Raw genomic sequence first — 13,587 nt, 5'->3', positions numbered from 1 at the left:
CACACATCTCTTTCCAAATGATTATGTCAGATAATTGCTCTCTCCATTTTCTTATCAGCGATCCATTTGCTGCCACTGTCGTTTCTCTCAGCAGACCGTTAGTCATCAACAGCTAGCTCCCTTGTCCTCGTTCCAGAACACCATAACGCAAATGAAATTGGCTTTGCTTTTTCGGCGTCCTACATACTGAGACCAACAACAGAAGGCTTTGGGATCCTTTAGGATTTTTAACGATTCCGATTCCTTGACGATTCCCCTCTTAACGGTCTGATTCCTACGTATTAAAAAAATATATCAATATACATTTTGATAAACACAAATTCAATCATACATACAATATTGCATACATATTATTGTAGTGGTTCTCAAAGTGAGATTAAGGGACCCTCTGGATAACTTGGGGGGGCTTCCAAATGGATCCTTAGAGGTGTGTAACTCTGAAAGTGTACAAATTGAACCACATGGATTGTTACGTGGTCCATTTGGTTCCATTCGTACACTCTCAGAGTCGTGGCGATCCTTGAAATAAAAAAATGTTTGGGAACCACTTGTATTGCTATTGTTTAGCACAGTGGTTCTCAACCAGTGGTCCGGGGACCACCAGGGGTCCTTGAGGGGGTTCCAGGTGGTCCCCGGCTAAATGATGGAGAGTTGGTAACCAAATGGACCCTTATATATTTTTTACTCTTGAGAGCGTAAAATGAAACCAAATGGACCCTTATGGGTCCATTTGGTTTCATTTTACGCTCTCAAGAGTTACATTATTGTAAACATCTGCATAACTTAATTTACAAGAAGTCTACACAATTAGAGAATGTAGAAGAATTGTTATTTTCATCGATGTTAACAATGAACAATGTGACTGTTATCTCTCCTATGGTACCAACATCAATACAGCATGGAATTTTGGACAAAATCGTATCCAACGATAACAAAATATTCTAAAGTCTTGGGTCTGAGAGGCTAGATCTCGTCAAACGGTGGTCTGTGCCTCAAATGCCGAATAAATAATGGTCCTTATTATGAAAAGGGTTGAAAACCACTGCTATATCAGACGTAAAGTCCACATAACCAGCTCTGACAAGTGTGACAACAACACCGGTTTCCGGAAACGGTTCCAAATGTGTAATGGAACCGAGTCCAGCTCCTCAAATGTTAGGATCCGGTTCCTCCTTGTTTCCTCTGGTTTCCGGATCCCAACCCTCTAACGGTGGCGTCTGTGTGTGGCGGCTCTTTCTTGTCCTTGTGTGTCGCTGTGAGCAGCCCGAGGAGCTGACCCTTCTGCTGATTAAGCTCCGGCGGCAGCAGGCCGAGCTCAACAGCCTTCGGGAGCACACTGTAGCCCAGCTAATGACCCTGGGAATGGAGGGGCCCAACCCCAAGGTAGCATTACCACACATAGCACACCCCACAGCGGGGCGGGGAGGAGGAGCGGGGGTGTGCTTCTATGTGTCAGCGTGTATGTGTCTTTGGTTTTGTGTGCACCAGTGTTGATTTCTTTTTTTTTTAAAGATGTATTTTTGGGCTTTAATGCCTTTATTGACAGGAAATGGGGAGAGAGATTGGGAGAGACATGCAGCAAAGGCTGTCGGGATCGGGACTTGAACCCGCGACACGCTGTCAGGCTACTCTGAGCCTAGGTGCCCGGACCGCTACGCCAGCGGTCCAGGCCACCAGTGTTGATTTCGGACAGCAAATTTTGATTTAGTTTTAGTCATAGTCTTCCGAATAAAATTCCATTTACTTTTAGTCATATTTTAGTCATCTGAAATGTTTTAGTTTTAGTCTAGTTTTAGTCGAAATATCATAAGATTTTAGTTGACTAAATCTACAGTTGATTTAGTCAACTAAAATATATTTTATCCGGCCGTGATAGCGTTGAAATGCCTGATATATACTCAGCTGTGTTCCGAAAATTGCAGATCTACAAGCTCACAACGTGTCGCAGCGGAGAGTGACACCTGCACACACAACCAAGCATAAAATTACTTGTCTTAGTTCTGCTGGATCTCGTCTCCATTAGTCTCTCCCTAACATTTTAACCTAGTTTTTATTTGTTGACGAAATTGTCAATATATTTAGTCTTAGTTTTAGTCATCATAGCTTAGTTTTAATTTAGTTTTTGTCAGTGAAAAAAGGTAGTCGACGATCATTTTTCGTCATAGTTTTAGTCGACGAAATTAACACTGGTGTGCACGCCTGCGTGTGTGTGTGTGTGTGCGTGTGTGCACAGCCACAAGCTTGTCTGGCATCAGCCGCAGGTTGATAAATGGAACGGATGATGGGTGGGCGTGCATGAGTGTGCTCGTTGGAGGTGTATGTTGTATACGTGGGCACTGTGGTGATTAATTGCTTGGCAGTGGGTGTGTGTGGGTGGGAGTGTGGGCGTGTGTGTGCGTGAGTGCGTACGTGCATGTGTGTGTGTACATGTATTACTATACTTGTGAGGGCCAAATGTCCCCACTTATATAGTAGAATATGAGAAATAGATATTCAGAGGATAATCTTTTGATCTGATTTATACTTAGTTGCGTGCCAAAAATAGCAGATATACAAGCTCACAACGTGTTGTGAGCTTGTAGATCCACTATTTTTGGCTTTTAGGGCTAGGCCTAAAGATTTCAACAAATAAAAAAATGGCATTCATAAAATCAACCATCCTAAAATGTTGATGTCCTCAAAAGTATAGTAATACAAACGTGTGTGTGTATGTGTGTGTGTGTGTGTGTGTGTGTGTGTGTGTGTGTGTGTGTGTGTGTGCACGTGTGTGTGCACGTGTGTGTGCACGCGTGCGTGCATGCACGTGTGTGCGTGCACGCGCGTGTGTGTGTGTGTGTGTATGTGTGTATGTGCGTGCGTGCGTGCGTGCATGTACCTTTGCACTACGTCCATCCCCAGCCTGAGGTCTCTGTGGTGCGGCGAGCCATTCAGGAGAGCATGCATCCCAGTGGATGCACTGTGTTTGCTGCTCATCTCTGCTTCTCCCAGTCAGTCCCCTGCACCTTGAATTAATGGTTTGAGCCCCAAGCAGCGGTGGGCTTCGCTTGTTTTTGTGTGATCCAGATCTGTTATGAATAAAGCAATTAATTCTACAATCCCAACGATAAAGAAATTAAAGATCAAAGATTACAGATATTGCATGATGCATTGCGCGTTTGCAAATAATATCTGTGTGGCATTCAGGATTCCAGTAGTATTATTGTACAGCTTTTTGGTGCAGTATTGCATGAGTGTCACATTGCTCGCTTGCTGCCTCCTGATTCATTTAACGTTTTTGGGGTTTACTTTCAAGAGGGATGGAAGTTACAGTATGTGGTTTGGTGTGTGGAACCTTAACCAATGCCATATTATGATTTTGCATGAGGCGTCATGGGCTTATTCCCCTTGAGTTGGTGTGATTAAAATATTTGACATTTGGAGACACAATTAGCAAGAGTTATGCACCTGTGTGCATCGTGTTGCCTCCCTTTTCCCCTTCGTCCTCACACCAGCCTCTCTCTTTCACTTTAACCCTTTTCCTCTCATTTTCTCCTCTCTTAACCGCTTAAGCCCAATTTTATTCTTTGAAATAAAAACAAAGCGAAAATAGCTGACCTACGACTTCTTGAAGCGACGTGCTGTGAGCTTGTAGGTCGGCTGTTTTCACTGTCGTTCGACAGTGGTGGAAGAAGTACTCACATTTTTTACTTAGGTAAAAGTATCAATACTGCAATCTAGAAGTACTCTGTTACAAGTAAAAGTCAGGAATTCAAAATGTACTTGAGTAAAAGTATTGGTATCAAAATGTACTTAAAGTACCAAAAGTAAAATTACAAAAATGTTTGAAAATAGCAGATCTACAAGCTCACAACGCGTCGCACCACAACGCGTTGTGAGCTTGTAGATCGGCTATTTTCAAATAGCCTAGGTATAAAGCAGGGCTAAAGTGGTTAATGTTGTTTTATAATGTAATAATTTATATCTGCAAAGTAACTAGTAACTAAAGCTTTCAAATAATTGTTGTGGCATAAAAATACAATATTTGCCTCTGAGATGTAGTGGAGTAGAAGTAAAAGTATAGACAATTGGCAATACTCCAGTAAAGAAAAAGTACCTAAAAGTGCTGTACTTGAGTAAATGTACTTAGTTACTTTACACCACTGTCGTTCGATAATTTAAATAATGACATATGCCCAAAACAGGGACACCGGGGTTAAAGTGGTTAGGCTCTTCCCTCCTCACCTCCCTTTCTACTCTGTTGTTTCTACGCTGTCTCTCACCGCTCCACATTTCTGACGTGTTCTCTCCTCCCTCTGTGCGCCTCCTGTAGACTGAGGTTCTTTCGCATCACCTCCAGAGGAACCTTGTTTACCTGGACAGCCAGGTGAGATTCTCTCTAAACTCTTTTGCCTGTTTGCATCCCTAAGCTCAGAGATCCTTTTTCTGGATCACGGCCCACTTGGAAATGGCTAAAGTGTTCGTGGCCCACCAGTGGGCCCCGTGGCCCACATGTCGAGAGTCGCCGCCCTAACTGCTTCCAAAGGCCGCCGATCTAAATAAAGCATTAACAAAAATATTGTAGCGTAGTATTGTAAAAAGTTCCAGTGCTTCTCAAGCACTGGAACTTTTTAAGAGTCCGTTTTCACTTCCCAGAAGTAATGATATGCTAATTGTTCGAGCATATACAGTAGAGAGAGACATCCCACTGTATTAGTTGTCGCCTGTTGTTTCGTTACTGAGGGCTATGACCAAATGTCATATGACGATTTGTTTATCACATCCATAGGATAGCCCAGTCCAGCACAAAGTGTACATTTTACTGCACTGATTGGTCCACTACTGCTGTATCAGCCATGGCATGGGGCTGATAACAGTTATCAGATCTGTCAGGATCCCAAATCCAATGGCAAAGTGTGGCTGTTCCACTGCAAGGGGATTTTACATGTACTGTACCACTAGCAGCTAGATCACACAGCAGTCTGTCCATACCCTCACCCCTCCAAAATTATAGCACACACACACACACACACCCCAGTAAGTCCAGACAGAGAGCTGGTCTCAGCCACTTTATCCAGCTCAATAGGTATGGCCACTGGCAGATACTTTGTGTTTAGCACTTGCCTGGGGACTGCCTCAAACCCTGAATACTCTGTCAGCACCATGTGAGTTCTGTTGAATAGCCTCTTTCTTCTCTGGGTGAAATGTGGCATTTCAAGAGGCCGTTTACACACCAAACACAGTGTCCCCCCAAAAAAGAATCTAAACTAGCTCTGCAATTTAAACACTGAAAATCTAGAGAATGCAAAGTCCCAGACCTCTGTTAGTGCTGCATTATTTTTTATGTATATTACTATGATTGTTTCTTATCTTTTCCTGTTTATTTCCATAAAAAAAAAAGTCCAGTCATTACGCTTTTCTTATGCTCCTCTACTGAGGCTCTCTCCAGTCATTAGGTTGTTCTAGTCTCAACTTCCCTCGTGCTTAGTTAGCCTACAGTCATTGGTTTGACAGAAATGCATTCAGATTCACACTAGTTTCAGCCTGCAGTGGAGCAGACTCTGGCCTAATTGTGCAGTGCCTTTATGTAAAGATGGTTCTTCTTGTGTCTGCATTTCTAATGGGCTTTGCAGCTCTATCCTGGTCTCTATCTTTATTCACTTATGTATATTTAAATGAAAGCTACAGTATGAAATAATGAACTACGTAGTGTATGCTACATTTATGCATGCTGTTGCAAGTCATAAAGTCAAATGTCACTTAAGGCGAGGAGTCACACTAATCTAACACTGCTTACAGTATCCAGTACTGTATGTATTCTAAGCATAGTTCTAATCATCCTTCTTAGTGTCAGATCCTTGTATAATTATTATACAGCTAACATACTGCTGATACCAGGTGACATTAAAGCTGTATTATTATTATCATTATTTATTTATTAATAAATAATTGCATTTTTGAATAAAATGTTATTATCTGTATGGTAGATTATGTTAATACAATATCACTTATACAATCGGGGTGGTTGTATTTGGTCTCCCTGCTCTTCTATTGAGACATTTTAGTGCGTCTACTGTAGGTTGGACACGGCCTTCGACGTGATCCTGTTTCTGGTTTGACACGCAAACATTTCAAATTTCTATTTCTCCCCAGAGCAAGCAGGCAGGCTCTGTCAGCTCAGTGGTAAAAAAAATGTCAGCACTTTGCACAGTGCAGGAAGGAGGTTCAAATCCAGGGCAGAACAGGAAAGTCACATAGGATAGCTTTACGTTTATTAACCCATTAAGACCAGGAACGCATCTGTCATTTTAGATTCTAACCACTTTAACCATTATGTCATTATGTTATACTTTGGCTACTCAAAAATAGCAGATATACAAGCTCATAGCGCGGCACCGAGTGCCGCGCTATGAGCTTGTAGATCTGCTATTTTTTGAAAAATTGTGAAAATGGGTGCAAATCTTTCTATATGTATTTTCTAATGCGAACATTTGTCACTCAAATCTTTGCTTCTGGGAGGTCCCTGGAACTAAATATTTTTAGATGGGGGTCCGCGGCCAAATACATAACATTTTGGGGGGTGCTTGACATGGAAAAAGTTTGAGAACCACTGATATTATAGCAACATAAGTGTTTCAGAAAACTGTTAGGATTTAGAAGACATTTGTACAGTAGATGCGTTCCCGGATTGAATGGGTTAATGATATTTGAGCACAGCTGAGCTGGATCCAGTGGAGGTTTCTGTCCCGCTGTTGGAAAACCCTGCTGCTCTGATTATGCGTAACGGCAGAACTTCATGTGCAGAGGGGCAGAAAGTCTCATGGAAGATAGATCAGTTTTGACGGTGTGCACAGCACCAACTGGTTCAGACCGGTGATGTAACGGCTGGCATCAGCAGGCTCTCTTGCCTTCTACCCAACTCGGGATTGACACTAATGGCAGCGATAAAAGTTGTGTGCCTTCCTGCCGCCGGTTCCTGTTAAAAATGGGTGGCATCATCCGTCGCGGTCTGCGGTAATTGCAAGTAAATAAGACCGCTCAATGGCTCACCGAGGCGTGGCCTATACCCTAATCCTAGCAGGCATCTAAATGGGCTGTTTATTTTCGGGACTGGGGGTTAGAATCCCATGCATTATTCAGTATGGATGTACGGCTGAGAAAAGGACAGGTTAAGCTCAGTTCATGCGACCATATGGCACACGTTGTTATAGCTTATAGATCGGTTCTTCGGCAAGTGACAAGAATTTAAGGGGTATTTCACTTTCAAAACACTCCTGGGGGGCATTTTAACGTCTGCTCTGGCTTTTGTGTGGACCTGTGTTTTCAATGGGTCTAGCAGGGTTCAAATGGAGTTTGAAGTTCAATGGGTTTATATATAGGAGGGGAGCGTGTCTGATAAAACAAATATCAAATATCTAAATATTGAATCAAGCAACTTAAAAACTGCCTGGGGTGCACACAAAAGCCTGAGTAGACATTAAAATGACCCAGAAGTGTTTTAAAGTGAAATACCCCTTTAAGCACTACCTCAGGCTGCCCAAATGTGTTTGGAAGAGAGAGGGGACGGTTGTTAAATTATTGATTATTATGATTAACATTTTCTTTTTCTTTTTAATCTCCAAAGACTTGGTCCAGGAATTGATTATTCCAAAGTGAATTGATAAGGACGGGTATTTATTTATTTATTTATTGTGGTAGAACGTAGCTCAATCATACAGAGCTTTGGCAGCTTGAAAAATATATTCCGTTCTCGCGGTTAACTGTCGGATATTGCCATTCCTTTTATCAACAGGACCATCTGTCATTTTGACAATGGAAGCGCCATTATCAAGATTGATTCTCCGTAGAGGGGCATCCCTTGATATACTGCATTTAAAGTTAAGCTTTTAGTAGCCATTTTGACATCAGTGGACCTAAATGCTGACTTGTAGTTTTCCCTTGGTGTTTTTCGTGACGGATGAGTTCGGTGATCACTATTAATAGCGTTCATTATAATTGAAACAGAGATGGATTGCTTTAATTTGAGACCCTGTCGAAAGGGATTAAAAATAGCTTTACATGTGTGTAAAGTCAGTCAGTATGAAAGTCAGTCAGTAACATAAACAGAGGACAAGTCAAATCCTCAGCATTAATGTGTCCATTTGTAACTCAGAGAGAGTTGAACCTTTTCAACCTTATCTGGAATCTTCATTTATAATTGGTCCACACTAATGCTCATTATAAGATCTGAGCCAAAATAGACAGAAGTGATGGCATCTTATAATGAGCAGTATTGAGGAACAATTATATGAAGATAGGTTCAAAATGGGTGAAGTGGTCCGTTCAATTCTCATCCCTGCTGTCAGGTTATCGGTTAACCACTTAATTAGACCCCAGCATCCGTATTCACTGAAAATAGCCGATTTACAGGCCTGTAGATCGACTATTTTTGGCGAAGATATTTGAAGTAGAGCAAAAACTGAAAAGCCACCCAGTGTAGAGCCCTCAGGGACTCCGCTCAACAAAGTAGGCCTATGGGGTTTAAGTATAGCACTCACTACTGTGTTACTATAGCTCTGTGTCCTCTTTTCCTTGGCACTCCGCTAGACGAAGGAGAATGAGCCCCTAATCTTCATGATTCACACTATGATCGAGAACTCGGCGCCACGGCCGCAACTCTACCATCAAGTAAGGGTCCTGGGCAGGACAGGGCCGGGGGGCAGGGCGGGCTCCCGTGGGCTCCCATCAGCTTCACAACAGCCTGTTCAGGAAGCTTTGAACACCTTGACCTGAGGATATCACTTTCATTCATATATTTGAGCTGAATAATACAAAAATATGAAATATTATAGTGACAGCATGCCTGAATTGGAGAGTTTTGTTACAAAATGAGATGTTCAGGATTTAACCACTTACACAACCTGGGTGTCCTTATTTTGGGCATATACATAGTTATTTCTTTATTTTGCTGTGAGACACCATTGTACGACAAAGTATATATATCAGGCTTAACCAAATTGCCATCTATATTGAGGAAAATGACTAAATCAAAGCACAAAGATTTAGAATAATGGACCTATAATGATAACGATGGCATTTCTTTGAATAATGAACTCTTGTGTAGTAGTTAACCGAGTTGACTGCAGTGAAGCTGAATCGAGCCCGTCCCCAGTCCTGGGGGGGTCTATCTGCCCCCCACCGTCCCGTCCCCCCTACCACCACTGTGCCCCTCTCGTCATCAACACCTCTTGTTTCATACCACCTTGGACGCAGTCAGACGCTTCCCCGGTGTCATCACAACATGGTTTTAACGTGTTTTAATTTGCAGTGGTGGAAGAAGTGCTCAGATAGTTTTTATTTTATTTTTTAAACTTGAGTAAAAATGGCAATTGCACTATATAAGATGCTCTGTTAAAAGTAAAAGGCCTGTATTCAAAATATTACTTGAGTAAAAGTACAAAAGTGCTGGCATCAAAATATTTTTACAGTTAAATACTTGTACTGTACTCACATTTTTCAAAGTTTGGCAAACCTTTTTGAAAATAGCAGATGCGACACATTGTGAGCTTGTAGATTGGCTATTTTTGAATAGCTGAAGTATAAAATAGGGCTTAAATGGCTAATGTATATTTCAATAATCTCAATTTGTGAAGTGACTTATAACTAAAGATGTCAAATAATTTGTAGTGGAGTAAAAAGTACAATATTTGCCTCTGAGATGTTGACAAATAGAAATGCTCAAGTAAAGTAAAAGTACCTCAAATTGAACTCAAGTAATTGTACTTGAGTAAATGTACTTAGTTACTTTCCACCACTGTTAATTTGCCTTGTTGTTATTGTATGGTTACATTGCATTCCATTGCTTCCTGTTGGAAGTGACCTGAAATGTGCATGACTTGTGGCATAATGCCATGATTATCTACCATCATCGTCACTTGTCACTTAAGTGCTGCTTTTTGTTGGGTTTCACTCTGGAAACGCCCTGTACACAGTAAAATGTCCAGTGGTTATTTAAAGCAAAATGACACCTTGGTAGAGGTTTAGGTTGTTTAGTTAGATACCTTGCCTATAAGTAACTTTGATTAGAAATTGATATTCTAAAATAGTCTCATTGTTGACTTAACATTGCACGATGGAACAACTCTCAAAGTCACTCTTTTAGCACATAAACGAACGCAAACAAAGCAAATTCAAACATTACACATCTCGATACGGCATTTAGAAAGTCCGGCTTTTGTGTGTTACATGTTGGCTGAATCAACTTTGTTTGCGTTTGTGCTAAAAGACAGAGTGACTTCATTTTGGAATATCATTTTCTAATCAACGGAGCTAACTATTGAATATATGACATCATGGCAAGGTAACTACACAACCCAAACCTCTACCCAAGTTTCATTTTGTTGTATCTCTGAGAGTGTATAAATGTAAACCAAATTACATGTATACGCTCTCAGAGTTGCAACTGGAAAAACACTGAGGATTGTTTTCCTGTTGGATGTCATTGTTTCCATCAACCCAGTGAATGCACTTTGTCCTCCACTGATTGTCTTGTTTTAGACAGTCTGTCTGCGCTTTCATCGTGATATGAAATCTGTCTTTTTTGCTCACGCTGTTACATTTCCCCAGATCATAACCTAATCACTATGAGTGTAAAACAACTCGACTAGGGGGGGAATTGTCCTACAGCCGTGAGGATTTTATCAGCTGCGGGCGAGGTCTTCAAATAACCAGACACATTTTGTATTTCAGATGTCAAAAGAGGTGTGAGTCTAGTGGCACTTATTGTGCATGCGTGCGTGAGTGAGTGAGTGAGTGAGAGAAAGATCAATCAAGGTTCTAGTTTTAGTCTGGGTCTCGTTGACATGTTTTATCCAGTTTTGCTGTGGAGACACAGTCTTTAGAGTGGAGGAGAGGAGAGGAGAGGAGGGGAGAGGAGGGGAGGTAGAGAGTAAGAATATTACTAAGGAGGAGACCTTGAGACGTCAAGAAGTCAATACGAGCCTACCCTCTCGCCCTGAAGTGAAAACACACATTTTAACACAATAACGAGGCAGGGAAATGTTTATAACTTGAGATTTGGAAGTGAATTGTAAATGGTAAATGGTGCAAGCAGTGTAAAACAATGTGTTTTGTCTTCAAAGGAGCCTAGTATGTCTAGTCTTGATTTTCCCTTTTCCTAAAGCCCTAGCTTCTCCTCAGATTACCTACTTTTGAAAGTGACAGCGTTCAGACGCGATAACGCCCGTGTCAGACCGTTGGGAGAGGCGGGTCGCTGACCCCAGTGGGAACCATTCCATTATTATCCATCCTGTGCACTGAATGTATTAACTGCACATAATGTGTTATGTTGTCGCCCCCTGCTGTTCAATATGTGACGGTGTCCGTGTGTCTTTCAGATCAGCCCGGAGGACTACAGGGACGGCTCCTCCTTCCCCCAGCGCACAGAGGAGGTCGACATAGATGTAAGACACAGCTCCTCTTCTTCATCACCTCCTCTTCATCCCCCCCCTGCAACCAAACCGCCCTGTCTGGACATTTAACCACTTTAATCCCTATATGCTTTGTTCTGTGACGAAAAGCAGAAATAGCCGAAAAGCATATGCTGTAATACAAGCTTATAATGCACTGCAAGCGTTGTGAGCTTGTAGATCAGCTATTCTAAAAAATAAAATAAAAAATGGAAAAAACATTTATTATATTATATTATTATATTATTTTATAATTTTGCCTATGCCATGCCCAAAATAGGGACGCTAGTTTTAAATGAGTTCATTCATGAACAATGTGTGTGTGTGTGTGTGTGTGTGTGTGTGTGTGTGTGTGTGTGTGTGTGTGTGTGTGTGTGTGTGCGCGCGCATTTCAGACCAAGCTGAGCAGACTATGTGAGCAGGACAAGGCAGTGAGGATGCAGGAAGAGAAACTACAGCAGCTACACAGAGAGAAGGTACAGGCTCGTCCACCCCCTCTCTCCCTCTCCCTCCCTCTCTCTCTCTCTCTCTCTCTCTCTCTCTCTCTCTCTCTCTCTCTCTCTCTCTCTCTCTCTCTCTCTGCTACTCTTGTCTTTTCTGCTGAGGAGTCACAACGTGTAATTAGTCCTTGTACACGTGTCCATGTGTGATTAATCTCACCTCTGCATGGGTGAGCCTGTATAGTACTGCAGGTTTGTATGGGGAGAGATTTGTCTCAAAAGTATTTGTGAATCCAATACCAAGATGCACAAATATTCTTTGATTTACAAATGTGTTTCCATGATTTACAAATGTATTTTGCAATCTACAAGCACAAATTATTTATTTCTGACTTTTGTAAATTTGAATTTGTAATTTTTACTAAAAAATATTATACTTGTGTGTGCATTTATCATAAAATATCATTTGTAAATCATCTATTCTGTGTGTGAATTGTTGGATCTTATTTGTGAGTAGACCAACACACGCATACATTCCTTTTTCCTGTTACATCATTTTGAGACAAACATCACGCTTTTTTAAGAGAATTTTTACAAATGTATTTTCCTATCCACAAACTTACTTGTAACTTGTAAGTTTGCATTTAAATACATGTGCTAAGTTTCACACAGTGTTGGTGAGATTCACTCTCACTTTCTGCAGATCCGTGTGTTGGTGAGATTCATACTTTCGGCAGATCCATGTGTTGGTGAGATTCATACTTTCTGCAGATCTGTGTGTCGGTGAGATTCATACTTTCTGCAGATCCGTGTGTCGGTGAGATTCATACTTTCTGCAGATCCGTGTGTTGGTAAAATAAAATAAAATAAAATAAAATATATACTGGGGGGGGGGCAATTGTAACAGAAGAAAATCTTCACAGTCTAATGGTAGGTATGATGTCTCCCCAGGATCCAAACTAGTTAAAATAGCAGATCTGCAAGCTCACAACGCTTGTAGATCTGCTATTTTCATTGCGTGTTCTTTTTAATTAATTGATGGAATTTCTTAGATCTTTTATCTATTCGTTTTTAGATTTTAGATTTTTGGGTGGGATTTTTTTTGAAATAATATATAATATATTTGAAACGGAAAAAAGGGATCTTTCCTTGTGAACCATAAAAATGTGTACATGACCCACAAAAGGGTCCCGACCCACTGTTTGGGAAACAGTGATCTAACCCAGTGGTTCTCAACCATTTCAGGCCGCGACCCCCCAAAATAATCATATTTGAACTGGGGACCCCCCACCCTGATAAGCACTTGGAATGTAGGAGTTGATGCATTACGTTTAGTTTGACTCTATTGTGAAAATAGCAGATCTTCAAGCTCACAACGCCTCGCAAGGAAGGTGTTGTGAGCTTGTAGATCTGCCATTTTCAAAATGTTTTCTTATATTATTATTATTGTTAGACAATTTGGCCAATGTTTGACAATTTTTTATAGTATAGTAACTATAGTTTGTTGATTACTTTTGATGCAGTAATGTTTTTGTTTGTTTTTTGTATTTAAAAGGTCTTAAAGATCCTTAAATTGTCACTTCACTGTCATCTGGGGACCACCCCAAATCATGTGGGGACCCCCCTGGGGGTCCCGGCCCACATGTTGAGAACCACTGATCTAACCAAACTTGACCAGCTTATCAGCTGGACTTTGCTGGGCTGTCCAGTGTCCAGCCATCTAA

The 13,587-nt window shown here is 41.2% G+C and overlaps 1 protein-coding gene across 3 annotated transcripts in view; it reads left to right on the top strand.

Annotated features, from left to right (window-relative positions):
* Positions 1–13,587, top strand: part of plekha5 (pleckstrin homology domain containing, family A member 5) — a 244,863-nt gene that overhangs the window by 208,693 nt on the left and 22,583 nt on the right. For all 3 annotated transcript variants that reach the window (XM_080420663.1, XM_080420662.1, XM_080420664.1), the window contains exons 18-22: positions 1,264–1,383; positions 4,310–4,363; positions 8,563–8,643; positions 11,352–11,417; positions 11,819–11,899. In XM_080420663.1, the coding sequence (XP_080276789.1) occupies positions 1,264–1,383; positions 4,310–4,363; positions 8,563–8,643; positions 11,352–11,417; positions 11,819–11,899 (402 nt within the window). The remainder of the gene's footprint in view (positions 1–1,263; positions 1,384–4,309; positions 4,364–8,562; positions 8,644–11,351; positions 11,418–11,818; positions 11,900–13,587) is intronic.

Source organism: Gymnoscopelus braueri, assembly GCF_963280865.1.
Source record: "Gymnoscopelus braueri genome assembly, chromosome: 23".
NCBI lineage: Eukaryota > Metazoa > Chordata > Actinopteri > Myctophiformes > Myctophidae > Gymnoscopelus > Gymnoscopelus braueri.
This window is presented reverse-complemented; position numbering and strand designations above follow the sequence as displayed.